Source organism: Phyllopteryx taeniolatus, chromosome 9, assembly GCF_024500385.1.
Source record: "Phyllopteryx taeniolatus isolate TA_2022b chromosome 9, UOR_Ptae_1.2, whole genome shotgun sequence".
NCBI lineage: Eukaryota > Metazoa > Chordata > Actinopteri > Syngnathiformes > Syngnathidae > Phyllopteryx > Phyllopteryx taeniolatus.
In genome coordinates, this window is record NC_084510.1 from 20066130 (window position 1) to 20092504 (window position 26375).

A 26375-nucleotide genomic window follows, 5' to 3' on the forward strand; every position below is an offset into this window, starting at 1 on the left:
TTGTTTTAAATGCTTTTAATCATGTGTATGAAATGCGCTATATAAATACATTTGCTTTGCTTTTGCTTACAGTAAATAATACTGTATTGTAGTGTATGGGGAATGACCAAAAAAAAATAAATAATAAAAAGCACGCTCCACCTAATATTCTGAATATTACAACTTTTTCCAACTAACTTTACTCTACAAATTGGGACTTTTTCCTCCTCCTAAAATTATCCCTTTCTTTTAATCACATTTTGACCTTTTCCTTATTCCTACAATATTACATCCGTAACAACTGTGTTATTTTCTCACTTTTTCCTCATTTCTTTCTTGTCCTCTCGCCAGCTGCTTGCTTCAACTTGTCGAAGCAAAGCCTAGACTGTAAATAAAATCAAATCAAATACAAGCTTCAGTAATGACAATAGAAGCGTTTTCACTTGTGGACGTTGCACGGCACTGTGTGTATGTGGCGCATTAACACACCACCAAACAAACACTTTCACTTGATGGCTGGGCAGGCACACACCCAACTAGTTGAATACAAGCTATTAAAAGTCAATTTGCCATAATATGTCCCCTTAAGGCTTTTTAACACAGACTCAAAATTGCTGTAATAACTCCATCCAAATCCATTAAAACCAGACGGAATTTCTTTTGTCTTAATAGCTAAGCTCGTCAAAATGAAAAGAAGTAGTGGACCTCCTCCTCCAGCACTCCATCTCATCCACACTCATTGCTTTCATCCTAACACTTCTGCAACTGCAACATTTCCACTCTCTCGCTGTCTTTTTCCCCTTCAGCTTAACACCCTGCACCGCCGTGTCATTCATTGGCCGCGCTCGCTTTTAAAAGCCTGCGGAAGTCGTCAAAAAAGACCTGGCCGTTGAACTGTCAGTCTACGTCACTAGCAAGCCGCAGCAGAGACAAACCGAAATATTAAAATCCCATTAAGGCAGATTTCTTTTGGCTCTCCAGCTCCCCTTGCAGGCGAGAAATGTAACTGGCGATACAAATGGGAAAGACACGAAAGAGCATAATGAGGGTAAACGTTAATGTATCGAGGGAAGCTACGCCACGTAGAGTAGGTGATGCAGGGTTGCCATGGCAACGACAGGGGATGCTTGTCTGTTTACTGCCAGCCTGCACAGCATTAACATGTATTTGAAGCTTTATTTTCGAGTCATATCACATATTGTTGCTTTATTTGGCATGGAAAAAAACAGAGATGCTGCTTTTCATTAGGCAGTGATGTTAAGTGAAACTGCATGGACAAAAACAAGGTCAGGTCCAAACAGTGCCGTTAGCATTGAGGCTAGTGCTAACACAACATGAGGTGTCCTGGCTGGTCCAGCAACATTAGAAACCACTAAAGTAGTCATGCAGGGTTCCCATGGCAAAGACAGACTGATTACAAGCCAGCGTGGTATTGACATGAATTTGAAGCTATTTCGTGCTATTTTACAGTCAAATTATTACATATTGTTGCTTTAGCATCAGAAATAAATGGAGATACTGTTCATGCTTTTCATTGGATAGTGACATTAAACTGCATTGACTAAAACGGTGACAGGTCCGAACATTGCCATTAGCAATGACGCTAGTGCTAACGCAACATGAGAGAAGTCCTGGCTGGTCCATCAATATTACAGGAGTAGGACATCCTGGGTTACTATGGCAACGACACATTGCGTATACACTAGCATAGCATCGATATGTATCTAAAGCTAGTATTCGTTTGTATTATTATTAGTATTGTTTTTCTAATATTATGAAACTACTGTAGATGTCAGGGGAATGAACAATATTATATTCTAATATACTGCGTAGAGCTAATTCTGGTAGTATTGCAAAATTTTTTACCTCAAAGTGACTTTTTTTCTGGTAATATACTTAATAGTGCAGTATTATAACACATATTATAGTGCTATGGCAATGTCGTATCCAGAAGAATGGAGTTCAACAGCAGAATCACGAGGGGTAAAAAGAAATGGACACAAAGGGTTTATGGATTTCTGCTCAATGACAGCGCTTCATGATGGTTTTGCTGAGCATATATACTGAAATTGCAGGCTGGTCAGCGTGATCATCACACAGCCCTTGGTGCAAAAATGTGTATATGAAGAAAATAAGCAGCCTCACTGATGCAATTCCAGCGCAATTACTTCTATTCAGACTGGAAAGGTGTTTCTCGCATGGCACACTACAACATGCAAACCCTGCAGTGTTGTGTAAGGTGGCCAGCACACACCTTTGCTCCCTGATTTAACCTCCCTCCTGTCTCTTTTAACTACCCTGATAAATCCCCGTGCAGACGGTCGCCACGGCAACGCCTCACTTGCTCACTCTCTCTATACCGGAGGCGAGCGTATACCTTTCCCCAGCGAGCAGTCGGGAGAGCCAAAGTCCATCAGGCTGGAAATCTCTGCTGGGTAGCACATGTCCGTCACCACCGTCTTCTGCCTGTGATGCGCGGCTGGATCTGAAAAGTTGGGGGGGAATCAATGTGACAATGAGCTTGGAAACTCAACTCGAAATTTGACATCAACTTTTATAGGAAAAGACAGCCCAGAACCCGAAAAAAAAAAAACTCATCGGTATTTCTCATGAAATGGTATTCACGGTGATGGGACTAAACATCAACATATCGTAAAAAAAAGATGATGACAGTCATGTCCAACCTCTTTGCATTTTGCTACTCACAAATTCACCTATTCACAGGTTTGTGGGCGAACCTATCCTCTGAAAAACTCACCAATTTGCTGTTTTTGTGCTCTTTATGAAATACCCTGGGATGCCGCAAGATGGCACCAAGTCTAAAAGAAAATTAGTGCTTTGGTTTGGTGCCATCTTGTGGCATCTATACGCAACTATGAACCTTTTTATTTGGGGGAGTGCTGTTCACAGCAGGGCTTGCTGGTGACGGATTACGGTACAGTCATTGGTGTCAAGAAAGAACTAGGTGTGTCAAAAATATTCCAGGAATAGTGTCAAAAATCACACATTTCAAACCCAAACTAGTTTAGAGTTATTAATAATAATAATAATAGTAATACATTTTATTTGTAAGCACCTTTCAAGACCCTCAAGGACACAGTACATCAATAAAACAACAGTAAAGACAAGAAATATGCAGAGAAAATAAAACAATATCAAAATAAAAAATACAGGACAGTGCAGTAATAGTGAGTAGGCGATCTTGAACAGGTGGGTTTTGAGTTTGGATTTCAGTAGAGAGAGTTGCGGAGGTCTGGTGGCAAAGAGTTTCAGAGCTGAGGAGCAGAGCCTTCAGCTGCCGTGCTGTGACGGCGGGTGGAACAGTCAGGTGGATGGAAGAGGAGGATCTGAGGGCGCGGGCTGGAGTGGCGATGTGGAGGAGGTTGCACAAGAATGGAGGGACAAGGTTGTCAATGGCCTTGAAGGTATAATGGAGGAGTTTCACCCGAATTCAAAGTTTTGAAGTTTTTAGTGTAGGGTTAAGGCAATATTAATAAGACAGAGGAATTATATCCAATGTGAAAGTTGTGAACAATGACTTTTACATCTCCCCAGCTTTGAACTCATACAGTAAATCTTCCTTTTGAACAACAAAGGGACAGAATCAGACTATCATACCCTCAAAAAACCATCAGTCATATGGTCTATAACAAGTTCTCCGCTGCCATGAAGTTGACGGAAGACTTTTTTAACCCCCTGACCAACTGACCTCCTTAAGTGCCCCCGGGGGACACATGGAAAGCGAAGCTGCACGTCGCTAAACACGACACCTTAATCAAAGCAGCACAGTTATTTTTACTTGGCTGTAGCTGAACAACTTTTTATCTATATGAGCGTAGCAACGTGTCTTGGCGATCAATATATACTCCGCACGCAAGAAGCCCAAAAAGATTCTGCAAGTCCCCCTGAAACCCATGCGAACCCTCCACACCCCGCCCCCCCACCTGTCTACTCTCCCGTGGCGACAAAAAGCCCCTTCAGGGACACACCCATTACACAGCGAGGGAGGAAGATGAGGGAGATGATGCTCCCCGCTCGGAACTAATGGTTTGAAAACCTCCACAGTGTAGGAGGAGGATGCTGGAAGTCTTTTTACTTGTTCATTAGTGTAGCGTGCACTTCAACGCCTCATTGACTTCAAGTCCTTGTGAAGTTTCTTCCTTTTTACACAAGTTGTTTGTGTACAAAACATGCAGCAGACTTGTGTCACAAAAGTTCTCTGGCTGCTTGAGACTGAGGCTGGATGAACTCAAAAGTTGGCCATTTTATATTTTTCTATGTTTCGAAAAATGTAGAAAAATAACATTTCTGTTCACTATTTATAATAATTATCAGTGGTGTATTTAGTCACATGGAGGCCCTCCACATCTGTGTACTGAAATTTGTTTTGATATTGTTTATAATCAACTAAAAAGAGTGAATATGGGAACATTCTCCCATTTCCTGAGCCAGTGCTTCAAATCTTTCTTGAGAATGACATCAACGCTTTTACTTTAATTGATACGAACAGTAATCGACATTTTATATAGTTTGCCATTTCGCCCAATTTAATCCTCTTGTGTCACTCTGCAATTCACCTTGATTGCATCCTCCTCGGCTGACACTGACAGCAGTGCTCCTGCAACTGACAAGAGTGTCTGGCTCTTGCTTTTCTTTATACACATTCACACACACATTTTGTCACAATGACAAAGGTTGAAACCTTTAGTAGTTTTGATAAAAACTGTTTGTTTACCTCTCTCTTTCTCCTTTTCTCTGCTCAACTGGGTTTCATTTTCCTCACAACGTGCCAACAAATTTGTTTTACAACCCTCTTCCAGAATCAAGCCTGTACATGCGCAGTAAGAAGATGTAATAGTACATTGTATGAGAAGGCAGGGGGGGATAATCAAAATGATCACGATAGATTAAGCATTTTGTGTAAATTAAAACTGAAACAATGATAATTGTTTTTTTAATTAAAAATATATATATATATTAATCAGTTATTATGAGATATTTGGGTCCCCTGGAGAGCGCAGAGCCCCAGGCAATAGCCCATGTTTTTCAAATGGTAAGAGTCACCCTTGATAATAATAATAATAACAATAATTCAGAAAATGTGTCTGTGAGTGAGCCATTCTGCACTTCCAGCCTACTGTTACATAACAGTGAGGCTAATTTACATAACATAAATAAATATATTGCACATTCATAATAAAGGTATGTCACCGACACTAAAACTAATGGGAACTGTTTTGAATTGTGAAAAAAAGCTTAATAAGTCTGCTTTAAAGCAATTTAGAAGTCAACCAGCTGCCCTTTCTTTTACAACATCCATCATATAAGTATGATGCGGCAAGAATAGTCAACACTAATCCAGTATGGCCTCTTTTAATGTTTCCCGAAACATTAAAATCATGTCAAAAGAGCAACAGCGGATTGCCAACAAACGCACTGTTGGCCCAACACATGCAAAAGTGCAACAGTATCAGCGCGCGCATACACACACACACACACACACACACACAAGCGTATGACAGCTCCGCTGCTTAATACTGCGTGTCACAGCTGGTACTGGCAGTCCTGGCAGGAGCTCATTTGAGCTTTCCCGGACCAAAACAGCTAGGTGAGGTTGGGTTGGGAGAAAAAAAAAAAAAAGGGAACATTAAGCGAGGAAATCTGCCTCTGGCTGGACTCCAGCAGAAAAATCTCTTGCACCTTTTTTTTTTTTTTTTTTTTTTTTTGCCAATAGCTGCTAATGGTACGAAAAAGATAAATCACATAAAAGCTGTAAAAATGGTAGCAGCTGATCATTTTTTGGTGTTATCCACTCAACCCATTCTTTTAGCATGGATGAACTGGGGCTGAAGGAGTGCACTGCTGGGTGTTATAGATTGGAATCTATATGGGGAAAATGAGATGTGCCTTTCAGTCCTATGACGAGTTTCATAATGGTGCATCCACCATTATTATCCATCCACCCATTATTTTAACGGCGATTAACTTCTTTCTATGTCTTCTATGTCTTTGTATTATTAATCACAACCATTGACTGCTTTTCTATTCTAAGACTAATATCCATGTTCATTTGTTCCGTTGCAATCGTATTTAAAATCATCTTTCCCCATTGAAATGAATGGAATGCATTTATCAATTCGAGCCTCCCCCACAAAAAATGTGTAATATGTTTTTTTAAAAAGAAAAGTAGCGCTCTAAAACAATTTATTTTACAGAAAAAACATACAGTATTGACATAATTAGACAGAATGTAAATAATTTAACCGTTTTTGTCACATTTTTGCGCCGCAGGACATTATGCTGCTCCTTCTGGTGCACGCGCCTTGGCCACCTGGGGGCAGTATATTCCAGACATATGGCTATAAATGTGGACGGGGGAGACGGTCACAACTCCTCAGTAAGCTGCAGTAATTTTAAGTCGTTCTTTACAGAGGATGAAGAATACATGCCTGTGATGAGTTATATTAACTATCTACGTGTTGAGTCTAAATATGTGTTAATTAAAGGGTTATAACACTAAGACACCAATGCTATTCGTTAGCATGTCTATGGTGTTTCCTATTATGTGGTGGCGGACTTTAGGAAAAGTTACAGTATGTGGTTTGATTTATTCCTTTTCTGCTTAACTTCAACATCGGCTAACTTATATATATATAAAAAATAAAAAAAACATTCCCGTACAGTAAATCAAAATTTGTGATGGCAACAGTTTGACCCAGGAACAGACTAAATCAATTACCAGTATTTCCTACTGTGTAAATCTTGCAGTCTTGGAATGGATTGTGCTAGAGCTTAGACATTGTTCTGCGGTATCCTAGTGAGATCAAGCATGTGCGAGGAGTTAAAGAGCATAACTAGCTGTGCGCAATAATAAAAGATTGAAGGGCTCTAGTGAGAAAAGTCCTCATCAAGCCGCATAATACAGAGAAACACTAACGCTTCCATTGGACTCTTCTTCCTCTGCTGCTTTTATGCTCTAATAGCAATACACTGTGAGGCGTAGTAGTCAAAGAACACTTGTATCAATAATAGAACTAAAACTAGCTTGTTAGCAGCTCTGGATGAGACAAGTACAGAAAGACAACATGGTGGAACCTGCACACTTTCTCTTCAAACTGAATATGCAATGCCATTTTTTTTTTATTTTTTTTTTTTTACATAGATAAAAGGCAACATGTTCCTCGATTGTAAGAGTCAAAAAGCCTGTATGGTTCCTCTGAGTTGATGTGGAAAATAATAATACACCATATTGGCACATTTGATCTTAATTTGGCTGACACTACTCAATATCGGACAGGCAAGCTTTGCGTGCCTATTTTTGCTGCTATAACATACGAAATGACCCACTCTGGGATGGATAACGGATTTGTTTAAGTTTTCAAAGCCCTTCAATGCCACACACTTGTAGACGAAACATGTTTAATATGTTCTTGCACTTGAAGATGTAGACAATGAATTTATACAAAACTTTAAAAGTTCGATGTAGAAAATATGCTTTGAAAATGTCAGAAAATCAAATATTTTATCATATAATATTTCATTTTTTTTAAATTCAATTTTTAGATTTACTATACAAATTGTATTCTAATAAAGTCAAAAATCAATAGCAGCATGATTTGCAGGAGGCAGTCATACAACAACACTACAGTGAAAAACTACTTTGTGCAGATTGATGAATTATTCGTCTTTTAAATTATTCGTGTCACATTCTTAAAAGGTGAAAACTTTATAACTGATTTCATTTTAGTAAATACCACATTCATAGAATGCATTTTCCCGCAACAAATAAGAGATGCTGAATTGTGAATGCCATATTTTGCAATAAAAAAGGGTAATATTGTAATGCTTGGGGGATTTTGATTTCATTAAATTGGCAAAAAACAACCCCCTCCCAAAAGATTAGTTTCCCACTTATTTGTATCAAATCCTATAGTTAATTCACTCATAATAGAACATTTTCCATTATACCCTACCATGTTGAGTTTAGCAGTGTACTAGTAATGGTAAGACGATTTAGATGATACTAATGAATGGAAAAGAGTCACATGAGTATCCATCCATTGTATAGCGCTTGTCCTCATAAGAGCCACGGTTGAACTGTAGCCCATCCCAGCTGACTACTACTAGAACTCTATTCCTCTGCAAGATGAAGTGTCTATTGTGGAGCTTGTCGTTTGGATGTGACTTTAGAAAATGTATTACCACAAATAACATGGAGAGAGCGACCTTGTGCGCCACGCGATGACAATAAGTGCTAAATCTTGAAGGTCACTGCTATCCCGCTGACTCAGCGTTTCACTCTGCAATGTCTCAGCAGGAGCTGCAGATCATCACTCCTCTTCAGGACCGATGACTTCTAGTGTAGCGGAGAAGCACTTTGCAATATAGCATCGCCTCTAATGCGTTCGGAGACTATGTGAGGAATTGTAAATTAGCGAACGGTGTTTTATACACTCCATAAACACGCCAGGCTGCTCGTCTTCATGCATTTTACAAATATTGCAGCTGTTGTTAAAGCCTTGGTGTATTTTCAATGTTGCTGTTTATTTGTTTAAAGAAATAACAAGGCTGGAAACTCTCCAAATGATTAGCTGTTGGAAAACATAAATGTTATTATTTTGGGGCTTGAAGTGGTTAGCACGTCTGCCTCATAGGCAGACGTTCTGGGTTTGAATCTCAGCTCAGGCCCTTTTTCAAAAACATGCACGTTAGGCTCATTGAAGACTACATTGTACTGTATGTATTGTTGTTTATATGTGCCCTGTGATTGGCTGCGACCAGTCCAGGGTGCACCCAACCTCCCGACCAGACTCACCCAGGATAAGGAGCTTTCACAGCGCACTTGTTTTGCGCGGCATTCACGGCAGGTTAGGGTACAGGGAGGACAGCGACCTAGCTCAAACTTGCCATATTTGTCCCTGGTTGCTAAGCGACCGAACAAGAAGTAGCCCGGTGCCTTTTCCTGCTTGTTTGGACGTGATGTAGGCTTTAGTTCGGCAATATGGGTTTGTCACAGTTACAACGAAGAGCTCTGGCTGGATGAGGAGGAGGCAAGCGGCAGCAAGAAAAAGGGAATGGTTTTATCCAATTGCAAAAGCATGGCAGGATCTTGGGGAGTTCAGGCTCGTCCGTGAGCTAGAGCTACTGCATTTGGTGACCGATTTGAGTTTTATTTCAGGCTTCCTCAACTTCCTCCTTGCTTTTTTTCACTGTAGATCACAACACCGCCAAAATATTTTGCTCTTTTCACTCTGAAATCACTCCACAGCCAATGCAATGCACCAATAGACCATGCAACAGCCCCTAGCACCAAGATTTTCACCGACCCTATTCACTTCCACAAAACAAACTCATTTGCAGGCAGAGCACGATCAAAAACTTTGCTCATCATTTCCACCACTGAGCACAGTCTGTTGATAACAGGCGTCATTATTCATCTTCATCAGAACATCATCAGCCTGCGTTCATCGCGACAAAGCCAGCTAGTTGCCACCGCAGACACAGCACACCAACAAACAGGAGGTGGTCACCATCCAAAAAGCTCCTCCACCTGTCGCACGCACAATAGTCCACTGACTTCAGTGCTCCACTGAGTGATTGATGTCGTCTCATTAACTGAAAGAGTACTGACTATATGGCAGTGCAATCCCTCCTCAGCCTCCTTCCTTCGTTCCTTCCCTTTGCATCATCCTTCATCAATCAGCTTTTCTCCGAGAATTAAAACCCCAAATCCCTCAGCTCATCTGTAGCGTGCCCCCCCCCCCTTTGGGATTCTGTCCTCTTTTCCTTGTGACTATTAAGATTCCCCTCCAGTCCCCGGTGGTCTAACTCCTGCTGCTGATAGATGCTCTCCACCCTCGCACTGTCACGCTGCCTCTAATGGCTCCGCCAGCCCCTCAACAAACGCCGCCGCCTCGTTCTGCGTCACCGATCAACATCGCTTCGATCCGCCATCGACAGAGAGCCAGGCGGCCTCGGGGAAACGGCAAAGAAATACGAGGAGTGCAGCAAAGATGGATTTTTTTTTTTTTTTTTTTTGCAATAACAGCAAACTGTCCATAACTGCCCTAAATCCTGATTGTTACCATACCTCAAGGTCTGCTTCTGTGTGCTAGAATATGACACTGCCAAACTTTTATCAGGCATACGGTACGAAGGTCCTCTTGAAATTACTTCGTTTCTTCTGCATTATTATTCTTAGGCTGAATAAACCTCGATTGTGAGGACCTTCCCATATTATTTTCTTTTTTGTCCTGTTCAGCTGCATGGCCTTGAAGAATAGTGGATCTGTATGCCTTTGTGCTGGAACAGTTTTTCTGTGCAACAGGGGAGTTTCAAATACTCCCGTCTGCCCAATTTTTTATTTTTATCCTTTTAAATTAATCTGATGTTTATTGAAAATGCAGCCGGACAGAAAAGGGTTTCAGGGAACAGACAGGGGAACAGAGTGAACAAGGGGACTAGGGGTGAGAACCACAGCAGAACAATAGTGAGAGAGTCGAGCTATTTAAACACAAGTAACATTACAACAGCTATTTGTAGATTGGGGGGTGAGGGGGAGAGGTTGGAGGGGGGACACCCAGTGAGGACATGCAATAACTAACCAAGAGAACCAGATAAGAGAGGACAGAAAAGGGGTAGGACAGGATGTGGGAAAATGAGCAAGGCAGTGCTACTGTCGAGTTGACTTGATATGTTAGTATAACCTGTGTTGTTATAAGTGATCCCAGCACATGTAATTAAAGTATAAAGTGTTTCAATCAAACTTATTCGTGAATGAACACCATATCACATGCTTGTTAGTCAACTGGCCTTCCCATATTCAAAAACTCATCAAACTTTTATCAGCTGGTTTGGTAGCAGAACATGGGAAAATTCAGCCCTTGAAGTTAGTAGCACCACGGAATTTGGTAGGCATGTCTATCATGAGTAAACCTACAAAAAAGTCTTGCGTGTAGGTGTCTCTGGATCAGTGCCCGGTGGTGCTCTCTACCTCCCCTCTCTACTCAATAATGGGAGGGGCACTGGCCAGGGTCATTTTGGACATTTCCAGGGCACCTTTATTATTAAATTCACGAAACCCAAATTTGAACCTTGCATACTAAACAGAAACGTGACCTTCTGTTGTTTGTGTGTAGGCGGAGATGCGAATTTTGATGACTTGCCATAATACACCAAACTAATAACACCACTCTACAATTTAGCCCCCAAGGCTAGTTTCACTTAGCAACATAGAAATTTTCATAGAAATGTCTATCATTAGTAGACCTACAAAAAAGTCGTCAGCAGCTATGCTTGTAAAGACAAAGGAATTATGCCCTGTTGGTGTCATGCAGCCATTTAAGGGTAATTTTGGCCTTTTATACAGTTCCAGCAAAGATGATGATAAAGATTGCTACTGAATTTGAGCGGCGTATACTAGACGTGGATGATGTTAAAATGCAAAAAACTCTCACACCGCAACTCACAAGTTCAGAGCTTGATCAAATGTCTTGCGTGCGATGAAGGTCCTCATAAGAGATTCATCGACACTCCATGCTGGAAGAACAGATTTTCTGATTGCCTTCAATACCTACATACTTGCAATCCTCCATCCGACGTGCCTCCCAAATTGTATGCGTCCCGACAGGCATGAGTGGATCTAATGGGGCGCTGCAGAACTTGCCCCTATTGCAACTACTTCAAACCGTCCAAGGTCAATACCCTTACAGAAACTTTACTTTTCTAGCTTATCAATATTAATTGGACGTTTCCTGGCTGTTGGCTAAAACATTTTTTTTTAACAATAATTACATTTCTGCACTTCCTGATTCAACCCAGAGGCAACATAACCTCCAGAGGCGCAACTTGAATCCGTTGGGGATGCTTACCAGCTTTGATAAATGAGTTTAGTGAGTTTTCTCTTCACAAACATTCTGAAAGCGGACCTCTGCAGGACGAAGCATTTTTTTCCTCATTGAAAAGTCAAAGAAAGATTTTAAATTCAAGTGATTAATTTAGCATAAAGGCTGTTTGCCATGTATTTCGATGGTCCTCTGTGGAGGGGAGGATGACTTTGGCTTTGACAAACAGAGCTGAGTTTAAGGCCTTAAGTGGGACTATTAAGAACATTCAAATGGCACCTGAGATAAGCCTAATATTGCTAAGTGAATTTCTAAGATTAAATGAGCATTTTAGTCTGTCTTGGGCTTTAGCTTTGTCTTTAAAACTAGCCCAATGAGTGTCCCAAGTTCACTCTTCTTCGACAAAACCACAAAAGCGAAGGCAGAAAAGTAAATGGGTTTCATAAAGTAGTGCGGAAAAAGCAATTTGATTAAATTTGAGTCAAAGTAGGTAAGAAATTTCAAGCATGAGTATGTCTTGGAACAACTTTACTTTAACCCCGTCAATGATTAGAAAATTCCCTCAGACATATGCCAACATCTTGTGGAAAGTCTTCACAGAAAAGTGGAAGCTACTCCATATATACATCACTTTCTGTTGGTCTCACACCCATGTGTCCCAATACTTTTGTCCATTTAAGGTACCTCAAGCATCCTGCATAAGGAACTTGTAGAGATCTGATCGTAGAGTTTTCATTGATTTATTTTTTTCTTCTGAAATGGCTGTTTCAAACCAAGATGACTGACTTTCTGCATCTTTTCAAACATGTTCTTAGTTGTGGGTCTACTCATTCCAGAAAACCTAACAAAATTTGGAGTTCCCAAGTAAAATGGGGCTTGCAAGTTGAATTTTGGAGTGGAGTTTTTAATTTCATGTTCTATGGCGAGTCATCAGACCTTGCGGTCATTCCCTGCCCACATACAATGACAGTATGACAATTAAAATTTGGTAGCAGTCACACAAAATCTCTGGGTCGCGTTCATATTTTCTTTATCACCCAAAACATCCTAAATAATGCTAAAATGGCCGCTTCCAACCAAAATGGTAGACTTCCTGTGTCTTTTCTGGCATGGCTTCTTGAGACTTTTTTGTGGGTCTACTCAAGATGAACTTGTCTACCAAATTTCATGTTACAAACTGAAACTGGCTTTGCGGGCTGAAATTTGGAATTGGAATTATTGGTTTTCATGTTATAGTCATCAAACTTCGCTGCTATGCCTTGCCCACACGCAATAAAAAACAAAAAATGCTCACAATTAAGTGGCATGCCTCTGTCTAGTATTCAGGGTTCAAATTTGGTAGCAATCAGAATAATTTTTTATAAGTGTGTTTTTGAAGGAATGGCCAAAATGAAATGAAAGATCACCAAAATTGCAGACTTTCTGTGTCTTGATGAGCATGGGTTCTTGAGACATTTTTGTGAGTATGCAAATGATAGACATGCCTAATAAATTTCATGTTACTAAGTTAAACTCGCATTTGGGGCTGAATTTAAAAAAAAAAAAAAAAAAGAGAGACTTCCACGCTCTAGACCAGTGTTGTGGGAGATCAGTGGTGCCGTGAGAAATTATCCAATTTCAATTATTTATTACTATATATCTTTGTTAATCTATGCCAATCTATGCTAAATAGACTACAAAAATTGGTCGATGCAAAAATTTCTGCCTCGAGGCAATAACAAATATTAATAAAATGTTTTCGCCACCCGGAACAAATTTGTGTCGCCCAGAACCATTTGGCCACTGTCCATGTTTCCCGCACGGACCTTTCTGGCAGACGGACGCACTGTTGCACCCACAATGGACCAGTGAAAAACAAAACAATAGAAGAGCGTCTGTAAGTGTTTTTTAAGACACTATTAGATGTGTAATATACATATAACATGATGTATGAATGAGCTGAATGGTAGTTAGCGGGTTTTTTTTTCAACCATTCTAACCATTTAGCAAAAGCTATTTTTGTTGTCTCAAATCTTTGTTTGTAAAATTGTAATCGCTAGCGCGCTAAAGCTAATTGGAAATTCTAACCATTTAGCAAAAGCTATTTTTGTTGTCTCAAATTCTGTACAGTTTATACCATACACTCAGGACCAACATATGCAGTTAAAGGATAAAAGCTCAGCCCTCATAAATGAGAATAAAATGCATGTAAGTATTAAAAAATAATAATTACTTGAGTACTCAACGAAATATCTATAGGATAATCGATTTGATAGTGACGGCACTTATAGTGACTGGCAGAACAGTTAAATGCTCTTCCCAGATGTCAGAATTTTCAATAAACCTGTATAGCCACCCATTGCCATCCATACAAAAAAATAAAGTCATGGCTTCCAGGAAGTATATCCGGTTTGGTTTAAAACATACGGATTTCACATTTCTCACGATTTCCTCTACTGACCAAGAAAATGTGACAGCTGAAAGCTCACAAACTCATCACAACTTTGAGAATGGAGGGCTTTGCCTTTGGGCTTTTGACCCTCTTGGGTCACCATACTTTCTTGTTCCCTCGTTCATCTCATACCTAGTCACTTGTTGCTCGGTAGAGTTCATGTAAGGCTCAATCACATCTCTCTCAGGAGAAATTGAAAATGACAGCAGTATAAGGATTAGGAGACGAGACTCACTTTTGTGTGAGAATCCCTGCATGTAATTCAATATGAAATACATGTCGCAGTGGGGAAAAGAAAATAGCAGCAGCACAACCTTGAAAAAAGAAAAGAAAAACACCCGACCTTTTCCAAAAAGTTTTGTCAATATGAAATATGCAGTAGAAAGACACCAAAAAGCAAAAGTGTCATCTAGTGGGGCACATCCCCCTGTGCCCCGAACATAGTGGTTGCATGAAGATTCAGTAACACCCGCATCTCGTTTTATAACTTGAGCGTGCCATCTGAGTCGCAAATATTGTTAGAAGTCTCATCTATCATGTATGCACGCACGGACACGCAACTACATACACACACTAAAGACGTCCACATATTGGCGATCACATGGTTCATTTACAGCAGCGTACGTACGTGTCCATGCATGCATATCTCAACACAAGGCCGTGGAAAACACACAACCTCGTGAAATCGGATGTCACCGCACTGTAGCTGCCTCAAGCGCGCGCACACACACACGCACACACACACCCGCACAGACATTTCTTTACCTCTATGCTTCTCAGAAGCACACAGGTCCCACGGTATACAACTGGGCCGCGGCATCTTGTGGGCGCGCAACACAAAGTCCATGTCAGCCCTTCCTCGCATGTGCACTCAAGTTCACTCTTAACACTCTCATTATGGGGCGGGCGGAGCATAAGCTTACTTGTGGCCAGATGTGGCGCAGATTAGCACTGGAACCAGCCCTCGCATCACTTTCATCCCCACTCTCCCCTACTCTCCTCACAAAGCCCACTAAAGCTTTTAGTCTCCGCACGGTCCCGCCGGCCCCCTGCTGGTGGCTCCCATACGGGTCAGACGCTATGACATGTTTCAAGTCACTCACAGTTCTGTCATCAGGAGGAATCTTTTAAGTTATCTACAAAGTTAGCTCTCGAGCAACACAACAAACTAAACTACAACTTTCCATCGAAATTTCTTGTCGATGCTGAAGAGTTGGCACGGAACTGAAATACGGTAGACCGGTGGTCCCCAACCACCGGGCTGCGGACCGGTACCAGGCCACGGGTCATGTGGTACCTGGTTGCACAGATATTCTTAAAAATACATTTTATTTTTTTTTTCTTCATTCCAATTAGGAATGAATTGGGAACTCATTTTTAACTGACTGTCCCAATATCAATAAATATTACCAATTTGCTTGCTTAAAATTGCTTTTTTAATCTATGTCTGTGTGTCATCCAGATCATGGTAATACGCAAAGGTTGAATCAATGCAACCGCTTTCTTTTTGTTTGTTCAATATGACTGGGGATTATGCTATTAGGCTAACAATATTAGGAACAGTTCTCGGTATGATGCACTGCAAACTACAAGCACAATAAAAAACGTATTCCACTGAGTACCACTCTGTAAGTGTCAATCAAAAGTGAGCATGATCAATTTTGTAAAGGCAGAATTCATTAGAAAGTCTTTTGCTTGTGCAGGTGTGCCTAATGATGTGGCCCCACACTCTCGTGTGAAGGAGAGTTCTCCAGACCTCGCCACCTGCAGCTCACGTGCAGACAGCTGGCGACAGCTCAGCCGGCACTTCTCTCATTCAAGCCAAAGAATCCCTGGAGGCGCTTGGCTGCATTACAGCATCCTCATTACAGTTCGTCTCTCGCCGAGCTTGCGGCATCACAGCTCATTGGGCCGGTAAAAGTCTTCAGGTTGTTTCATATGGTTTTTGTAACCTTTCGGATTTTGGGCCTGCCTCCTCCACATCTTCTGCCTCGCCGCTTCCATTTGCCTCTAAAAATATTCTCCCGTCAACAGAGCTGCATTAAAGTAGTTAGATCATTGTGGACGTATTCTGCAGTTTAGCACAAAGGAGACATGCATGCATTACAGGAGAAGAGCCCTGGTGAGAGGCAGCAACACGACACTTACAAAAGCCTCCGCATCTTCTTTTTTTTCTTCTTTTTTTGGGCTCTGTATCCGCATGGAATAACAAAGGCGCTCAAGCTTATGTCACCGGCAATGAGTGTGTACGGAGCCGCTTTCAAACTGTCCAAACTGTTTTTCCGCATGAGATGATGAAGCTAAACCGGATGGCCCCCAATTCCCACGTCTCCACTTGTAAAAGATGCACGGTAATTTGGGAGAACGTTTGTAACCCAAGGGTAGCACCGTGGGGTAATGGTTAGCACGTCGGCCTCACAATTGAGACATCCTGCACTTGAATCCCAGTTTCAGCCTTCATATGTGGAGCTTGCATGTTTTTTTTCTGGGTATATGCCATATGTCTAAAGGTGTGAATGTGAGTGTCAATGATTGCTTGTCTATACAGTATGTGCCATATGCAATTGACATCATTTTAGGTTCATTGAAGATGTAAATTGTCCATAGGTGTCAAAGTGAGTGTGAATGGTTGTTTGTTTAAAAAGTCAACTGGGAGAGGCTCCAGCTATCCCGCAACCCTAATGAGGACACGCACTATAGAAAATGGATGGCTGCATGGATTTTTGACTCAGCACCACAATGGCTGGAATTCCCCAGCTGTGTTGGCATGATGGCATTTGGAAGCGATGATGGACAGATTATTGCGGCTTCCCCTGCGAGCTCAGAAGACGCCTCCAACCGGGGCGTCAGCAGGAGAGAACGGGTTGCATCTGCAGATGTTGGCACACCTTATTTATTTATTCATAAAGTGTGCACATTGTGCGCTACTGGCTCACAGGGCCCGTGTTGAAAGGTCAAAACGCGGGCTAATTGGGGAAAGATGCACAGATTAACAGGAATTGGGGCTCGACTGGAGCCACACATTGACTAAAGGGATCTTTAATTGAGTCCAGATGGAGCCAAAGGAAAATGGAACCTGTTGGAACAAATGGACCAACCTCTTAGAGCCAATTACTGTTGGTGCAACGACACATGGGAAATACGTAACAGAGAAAAGCTGCTTGGAAAAGGTCAGGCACCTTGTATTTAATACAGACCAGAAAAATCCATCCCTTTTATACAGTGCTTGTCCTCATTAAGGTCGCAGGTGAGAACTTGGTTTGTCATTCATACAGTCCTGTCGGCGTGTTTTTTTTTTTTTGGTCCGTTTTGTCATTTGCTAATGGGGCAGCCGGTGCTTGAGCCATGTGAACTCTACCTAGCAACAAAACATTTTGGTCGAATTGTATTCAAATTATTGACGTTCCACTGTACAGTAATCCCTTGCTATGGGACCAAGCACTGCCTTGAATCGCCAAAAAATGTGAGCGAGATATTGACATCCCCCTCAAAGTTTTGATAATTCCCTATATTAAACAGCTTAAACCATAAATATACCACAACCTTTGATCCCAATTAAGTTTAATATCATTTAGAACTCATCATTTTACAACATTACTCTTGCAAATAAATGGTTTACAGATTATTTGATTTAAAATAAAATGCAGCAGAAGTGGGTGTGCACAGGTGGCAAAGACTCTGCGGAACATCCACTAACCATCCAGGCCAAATTTAGCTCCTTCCTGACACAAAGCTTGTCTCTCAGTCGAGATGTATCACTTCAAATATACTTCACTGACAGTGCTTTCCTACACAGACAGGCCTTTTGTGGCATTTTGTAGCATCCTAGGGCTTTTCAGAAAGAGCGCAAAAAAGCAAATAAGTGAGGAGCGGTTCCACAGAAAAAGATGATAATAGGTAAATTTGTGACTAGTGAACTGCTAAAGCGCAAAAGATGACTTGTAGTTTCAGGTAATTGAGTCATATTGTCCACTAGTGATGTGCAATATGGACTTTGGAAGTTCTGTATCTTGATATACTGTAGGTCATTTCATATCCCGAAAACGATATATATCCCAATATAGTATTTTTCCTTAAAATGACATGAAAGTAATAGCAAATATTTGAGATCTTTTCTCTGTTTATTTAAAAAACACATACTGTATATAGAAAAACCATTCAATGGATAAAAGATAAATAAAAATACATACTTTCCAGTGGGAAAAATACCATTCAAAATACTGTATCTGGTAGTACAACCAGTTTTCAAGGAATGTGCACTGTTGTTGTGTACATTGTAATGTACAATGTTGCCTACATCCATGCTCCTATAGCAGTGCTGTAAACGAGTATTTGTGCGTGATGTAGTAGCATTATTGCAGTTACAGTACATTACCCTTCATTCATTTTTCACACAATGTTAGTGCGGCATCCGAGGTGTCGGGTCACTTTTGTCACACGGAAACTCACAAACGGTGGCCATCCAACGCAGTCCTGGCCGAGGCTCAAACCCACGTTAAGGGTGTCTCCCTGGCGTGCTAAACACCAACTGCCACTACTCGAAAGGCTCACGAGGAGTGAGGTTAGACTAATGTACGTACTTTTGCACAGCGCGAGCTGGCATCTGTTACACATGCACACTGCAGAGACTCCGTTTATTGAACTCAGCTCACAAGAGACCAGCATAAAAGCCTATTCACACTGCACTTGGCAAACTGTCTAACGCCCTGGATTTTCCCATTCATTGTGTGTGTGGAGAGGGCGCGTCAGCACATTTTGACATGACGCCCAGCGTCGCGTCAACGAGGAGGGCATCTGACGCCCAGCGTCGCGTCATCGGATGGAAAAATCTTCTATTTTGGAGCTTTGGCGCAGTGACGTCAAAAAGCTCCTCCAATGGGAGAGAGGCCGGCAGCGTGATTTCTGAGTGTTATTTTGGCACAGTTGTACTGTAAACGTCAAGGGGGAAATGGAGGAAGGCGTAATGTTTGCAGTGTCCCACTATCCCGAACTTTTGGCTAATAGGAAAATGATATTCTGAGAGATCTCACCAGGAGGCTTTCAAACTCCCTTTCAAAGCTCCCTGCTCAGACTGAACTACACCCGAAGCGCTCATACTGGAACAAGAAAGCTCACAAACAAGTTGAACTGGGAGATACTGCCGTGAAATTCCCGTTCCCTTTTTAAATTTGTTTTAATTTTTGCTGCTGAGTCATCTCCTCCTCCTTAAAATAAGTAACGTTAGGGCTTTGTTTCTCAACAATGACAAATACATATTGCCAGGTTGCGGTCCACTCAGCAGGGAACGCCTCCCGATTTCCTTCGAGGCTGATGCGTCACCACTTCCAAATATGGGATGGCCGCACCCCCGTTACCGTCGTTGTTTAACGCTGAGCAAGTGCAGTGTGAAAAGGCCTTGACAGTAACAGTTGTTTCTTTAGCAAGCCACCCCCACGACCCCGCTATCCATTCATGACGCTTAATCCGACTTACATTAGAGTAAGTAATGTATGTCTTAAACGGAAATCGCTTATTCATGCCTAATCTACAGTACGCCCCAACCTGCCATATTAGTGTAACAGTTGTTACACTAATGTAACAGGTTGGATTAAGACCTGCTCTACTGCCCACAGTGCTCTTCTTGCGAATAATCTTGTATTTGCGGCATTTAAGTGGAGTTTTTAGGAGACGTGACGTCACAGTAATTTTGACACGTTGTGATATATTCCGCTGTATCACAGAGCCCCAATGTCCACAATGACAGTTGTCTTATGTATATGATGTCACGGGTGCAAATAAAGCCAAAACACTACTAAGTGGACGCCTAAGGCCGCCTTTCTGAAATCGTCTGAAAGCAGAAGCGAGGCAGAAGCATACTGAGCTCTCGCTCTTGCTCTAAAGGCACCTGTAAATTACTCCCACCAACGCCCCCACCCCACCTCCCGCTCTAATAACACCATAATGATGCGACTCTTAGGATAGCACCGAGGTTCAGTGCTTTATGGACTGACCTCAGAATCAATTCAGCAGCATGTAGAGTCTATTAATGGACTTTTGTCATCTTGCCTCATAAGCCAAAGTGGGCACCGTAGCTCCTGCAGGACCTCGCAGTGGACACCGTGCAGCCCAGTGGCACACACACACAGTCTCCATAACAGCGAGGTAATAGAGTCGTCATAAGCTGCTGACGCACGGCTGCCATAAAAAAAAAAGTATCATCACAATCTCTGCACCCACCAGACTGCTGCAGCACCAAACTGCGTTGTTGGAAGAATGAGAGCATGATGGTGGGATGGCTCGGAGGATTCATTAGTGGTTTGGGAGCGCATTCCCGAACAGAGAGTAGCGAGTCATCTGTCTCACAGGCGGTTACTCGGGAGAATTGGCGGGGAAAGCCCCCTGAATGCGAAACCTCAGAAAGGCTGCACTTCAACTTGGAAGTTTTTGGTGGCCATGTTTGAATGGAAGTCATTGTTCAGCAGCCAGGATGGAAGATTCCATCTCTGGTGTAGAGGAGCCTTTGTCAGACTTGAAAGCATAACCTAGACACGGAGTCTACTAAATCCAAATGTGTCCAAAATTCATATAAAATGACAAGACACACAAGTGGGGAAAAAAAGGAAAATGACCGGTACTTTTTTTTTTTACGAGAAAAAAAATCCTCGTGCCACCAGAATAAAATTGTTTTATTCCAAGAATGGACTTTTACTTTTACGAGACTCAACACAATTCATAATATTACAAGTATAAACTTCAAATATTACAAAGCTGTAACATTTTCAGGCTAGCCGTACTTTTATGAGAAAATATCTCCCTATATTATGAGAATAAAGTTTAAATATTACAAGAATAAAGTTAAATATTATGAGGATAAGGTAAAAATACTGCAAGCATAAAGTTGAAATAATATAAAGATATAACATTGACAAAGTCATATTTTTATGAGGATAAAACAAAAAAATGTTAATCATACAAACATTAATCACACAATTTAAAAATAAATACATCAGGATGCTTAGATAATTGTTTGATAACAAGCCTTTGACTCTTAAATGTTATATTTTCTCAGCTCTGTAGTGTGAAATTGGGATCAAATCACGCTGAGTTGCCTTAAATATCAATGTGGGATTAGTCTCATTGAAATGGATTAAAATGCTTATTTCCATTTCAGCATGGGTGCAGATTGAGCCTGACATGAAAAGCAGACGTTAATAAGTTTGTTTTGTTTAATACACACGTATTAAATAACTACATCCCCTAGAAATCCATCTATCCTTCCATTCTCCACACCGCTTATCCTGTTCAGGGTGGCGGCGTCCCCTAGAAATAGAAACCTCAATTAATCTGACAAGCTGTGAAAATTATTATTATTTAAGTGTAATGCAGGCGGTGCCTTGAGATACAAGGGACCTGATTTAGGAGTTTTTCAAGATACGAGTCGTCGGTCAGCTGATTTTAATTGATTTTTTACTTGCAAACTCAAACTTGAGATACAAGCACTGCATGGGGCAGTGAACTCAACTCTCTTTCTAAAAATATACCCAAAAAATAAATAAATGCTCGAGTAGGTGAATCCGCAGGCGCCAAATGGCGAGTATACAGGGGTCCACTGTATAACCCTTTACGGAACTGATATTTGACCACAAATATATACCATATGCTCTTTATCCTCTGCGAGGAGCTGAGCTTAACTGAGAGGAGCTGAGATGTCAATACTGTACAGACATCCACGTACAGTACTCCATATCTCTTTGGCTGTCGTATACTGCCTCTTAAGTGGACAAGCAGTACAATGCCCATTCAATTGATGCAGTGTAACAACTGTTTAATTCATTCTAATTTTATCTGTATTAAATGTCATTACTGTATAATTTTTATAAAGCATACTGTAGTATTATAGAGTGCTGTGTTTCTCATTAAAAAAAACACATTGCAAAATTGTTGCTTTTTTGGGGGGAGGCACAGATTAATGGCATTCCATTCATTTCGAAGGGGAAAGATGATTTGAGATACAAGCGATTTGAGGTATGAGCGTGGTCAACGAACGAATGAAACTCGTATCCCAAGGTACGACTGTAGCGTGAAGTTCTTTAAGCAAAACGTGCAGAACATCTGATTGGAGGGCAAATGTAACCTGACCTTTGCTTCCAAACATGACGTAAGTATATACACAACCTCCACTGTACGTGTGCGCGTGCGCACGTGTGTGTGTTGCCCGGCACAGCACGGCCACTCTAATTGGTGACATGATAAATATTTGCGAAAAAAGCTCCCCGGTCCGGGTGAAGAGAGATAGGAAAGCTTTTAGCGCTAATGTCGACAGGCTGTAGAGCAAAAACAATCATTCAAAAGTCAAATTTCATGCATGGGAGCCATGTAGATGCACAAGCACAAACATTATGCAGTGCAAATGAATGTGAACATGTGACCGCCTGGTACATGGACTCTATGTTTACATGACAGCAACCTTTGTAAAAGCCCCCCGCCCCCCTAAAATGACTGAAAACGCTGTAATGTTAAATGTTAAGAAGAGTGGGAGACCGGGCGGAACTCATAAGTGACGTCGCTGCCCGCAATATAAACATGGGCAGCCCAGAAGTCGGTAGAGTTTTTAGCAATACTGCTTATGAACCTGATTCCTTATCGATTCACATTGTGTGAGGGAACGACAAACACCACATCAAAATAGAAATATACAGTGCCATGAAAAAGTAGTAGCTGCATATGCATTTTTTTGCATAGTTTCCCCACTTTAACGTTTAAACTGATCAAACAAATGAAATATCAGACAAATATAACCCATCCATCCATTTTCTGAGCCGCTTCTCCTCACTTGGGTCGCGGGCGTGCAGAAGCGGGGCACACCCTGAACTGGTTGCCAGCCAATCGCAGCAAATATAACCCAAGTAAACAAAATGCAGTTTTTAAATGGTGATTGTATTTATTAAGGGGGGGAAAATGATGGAAATCATGAATTAACTATGGCTAATCACATTTCTAAAAAAGAACCAGTTTTTGATTCTCATCCGTATTAATTATAGAGGACAGTTCAACATGCTTGAGGAAAGGAAATTATTCAAGTGAATGAAGAAACTACATGCACACAGAATAAGCTACAAGCACTTTTTTTTGGTCTACTTGTGGTAGATCAATAGACTGAATAAAGACTGAGTAAACTGAACGGGGCGGCACGGTGGACGACTGGTTAGAGCGTCAGCCTCACAGTTCTGAGGACCCGGGTTCAATCCCCGGCCCCGCCTGTGTTGAGTTTGCATGTTCTCCCCGTGCCTGCGTGGGCTTTCTCCTCCCACATCCCAAAAAACATGCATTAATTGGAGACTCTAAATTGCCCGTAGGTGTGACTGCAAGTGCGAATGGCTGGCTACCAGTTCAGGGTGGACCCCGCCTCCTGCCCGACGACAGCTGGGATAGGCTCCAGCACGCCCGCGACCCTAGTGAGGAGAAGCGGCTCAGAAAATGGATGGATGGATGGATAAACTGAACGGCATTACAACGCCATGAAAAACAAGCATTTCTGGATTATGTCTAAAAGGTCAACCGAGCGGCCCGCCTGCGCGAAGAGATCCGGAGCGGCGTCAGAAGTGTTCTGCTTCTCCTCGGCCGCGGGGGAAATGTCACGCTTTGGCGGACTGACTGCCGGAGCTCTGCACTTCTTGAAAAGTCATTTTCTTCCTCGCCGACTCCATTTTGGGCTCGGGGGGAGGATTGAAACGAGCGGCCCGGGCGACAACAATACCTACAGTAGCGGCAGCGGCGGAGGCTCTCATCGCTGTTAAAGCAATGAGGCGTTTGAAATGGATGTTGGCTTCCTGCCTTCAGCGCTGTTTGAAGTTTGGAGTCAAAGTGGATTTGGATGATTCCAGGTGAAAATGCGTAAAGGAGGGAACCAAAAAAAAACACACAACGCTGTATCGAGAATCATAATCGAACATCAAGCCGCGGTTTGATATTTAAAATAGAGTTTGACGCCAAAATTAAGGTTTCAAATGAAGGTTTGAAGGCAAGGTTAGGGTTTAAAATAAGGATTTAAAGTCTATGTTAGGGTTTCAAACAAGGATTATGGTTTCAAATTATGGTGTGAAGACAATGTCAGCGTTGCAAATTAGGCTGTCAAGGTAAAGTCAGGGCTTTAAAGCAGGGCTTCAAACCTGAGTTAGGGTTTCAAATTAAGGGTTTTTAAGTAGGGTTTCAAGATAAGGTTAGTGCAAAGAATCAGGGTTTCAAATTAGGGTTTGAAGGCAAGATTCATGTTTCAACTCAGGATTTCAATGGAAGGTTGAGTTTCAAATGAGGCTTTGGAGCCAAATTTAGTGTTTCAAAATTAGGATTCCAAGGGCAGTTCAGGGTTTCAATTTATGGTTTCCAGGTAAAGTTAGGGCTTCAAACGAGGATTTCCGGGGAAGATTAGGGTTTCAAATGAGGGTTTCAAAGAAAATGTAGGGTCTCAAAATATGGGGAAAATAGTTTGCTTTGTTGTCTCTGCATTTCTATCAATAAAGGCTTCTAAAATGTCAAACTCGTTGAGTCCCTCTTTTTCAGCGAGCATTTATCAGATTCCTGTTGGCAGCATGTGAACCGCCCCGTGCTAATCTGAACTGGACTGTTCCTCTCGGTGGAAACATAAGGCAACTATCTAGAAGATTCCACAGGCTCCTAAAGTACAAAAAGGAAACGAAGCCTTTCCCCACAAACAAACCATGAATGAGTTCCCCACTTGTGACAGACGCAGTGCGGCGATAGATGCAAGCCGCACACTTGCCTCACGTCCTCCACTCGGTTTCCTTTTGTGATTGAAGAAACTTTGCGCCTATGAACATCATCTCCACACACAAAACAGCAGGAGTCCATTTCTTATTTGCAACTTGAGGTAGAGCAGAGGTCCTTCACTCCCGATCCGGACTCCATTGGTTTTTGTCCAACCAATAAGCGGTGCGTCTATGATGCCTGATTTCTATTTGGATCAGTGGTATCGACACTGATTACTTTAGTGATCTACCTTCCAACTTAGTTACCCAAAAACCTAACCACTAAGTTGCCTACCAACCTAATGAATTACAGTACCATCCTCCCTACACAGTGACCTATCTACCTAGACGTAGTGAGTTACTTACCAACCGACCTACTACCTATTTAGTCACCTATCTAGACACTTACTGTACTATCTGCCGGCCTACTTAGTTATCTAAATATTTACCTACCGTAAATCTACTTACTTAGTTACCTGGCTACTTCCTTATTTACTGCTTTACTTTGTTACTCCTGCGCGTACACAATTCAGAAGTTGCATCACAGCAAAAGTTGCAAACTTAAAACTACTGCAATGAAACGAAAGGCCTTCCTTTTCTATTTTCTTTTTTTTTTTTTTCTTCAGGAGAACGCAGCTGCCATTCAGGATATCTCTTCTTCCCCCTCAGCTAACAGTCCACAGACGTGACACGCCGGGGTCAGCCTTCATCAGGCCCCCCACGCGCAGACCTGAACCGATGCTGAAACATGGAAATCAGTTCTGCACTGCAAACCTGCCACCCATTCAAGCCACGCATACAATAGCCAAGCGCTTCCTGTGCTCATGTGCACACATGAAAGTGAATTCGCGGCACTCAGCTGTCCTTCCTCCCCCCCCCCCCCCCACCGGGGCGGCCAAAATCAAGAGATCAAGCGCACACGCAGAGACACACGAACGCTCCCTCTGACAGACAGTCTGCAACGCTGTGCCAGGTCAGCACCGGCCTTGTGTTCCATTACCGCAACAACAAATAGACGCTCATCATTTATTCATTAGCCATTAATCAGTACTGAAATGGCCAGGGTTCCGGTAAGTATTCTGAAACACGTTTTACAAGTACAGGTAAACTCAACACTTAATAATCAAATAATAGAAATAATTATAAAGCGAGTGATTGAGAGCGATAAGTAATATGTTTATTATTTGCAGCTTAATGCCACTGAGGTCATACAAAGCCAAATTTTAGGGGGAAAAATGCCTCTAAAGTCACACAAAATGTTAGAATTTGGACTGAGATTCAGTTCATTGAGCTTTGTGTATTTTGCTTTTTCTTTGGCTTTTGATGTGTTCTTTTGGTGTGTGAAAGAAGGAATAGGGGTGAGCAGAGAAGAACAAT

At 41.8% G+C, this 26375-nt stretch overlaps 1 protein-coding gene and 1 long non-coding RNA gene across 9 annotated transcripts in view; one reads left to right on the plus strand and one right to left on the minus strand.

Moving 5' to 3' along the window:
* The window catches only part of kaznb (kazrin, periplakin interacting protein b), a 112102-nt gene that overhangs the window by 30604 nt on the left and 55123 nt on the right, over positions 1–26375 (minus strand). For 5 of the 7 annotated variants that reach the window (XM_061783658.1, XM_061783653.1, XM_061783652.1 and 2 more), the window contains one exon: positions 2357–2464. The exons of 1 other annotated variant lie outside the window; for it this stretch is intronic. In XM_061783658.1, coding sequence (XP_061639642.1) covers positions 2357–2464 — 108 coding nt within the window. Of the gene's footprint in view, positions 1–2356; positions 2465–15018; positions 15139–26375 lie in introns of those variants that run through there. One more of the 7 variants, XM_061783656.1, reaches the window with a different exon arrangement.
* On the plus strand, positions 13592–25783 carry LOC133483077 (uncharacterized). Of its 2 annotated transcripts, XR_009790009.1 has the most exons (3): positions 13592–13698; positions 15957–16167; positions 25625–25783. It is a non-coding gene; the product is annotated as an uncharacterized LOC133483077 (long non-coding RNA). The 2 variants fall into 2 exon arrangements; XR_009790008.1 differs by lacking the exon at positions 25625–25783 and having other exon boundaries at positions 15957–19554.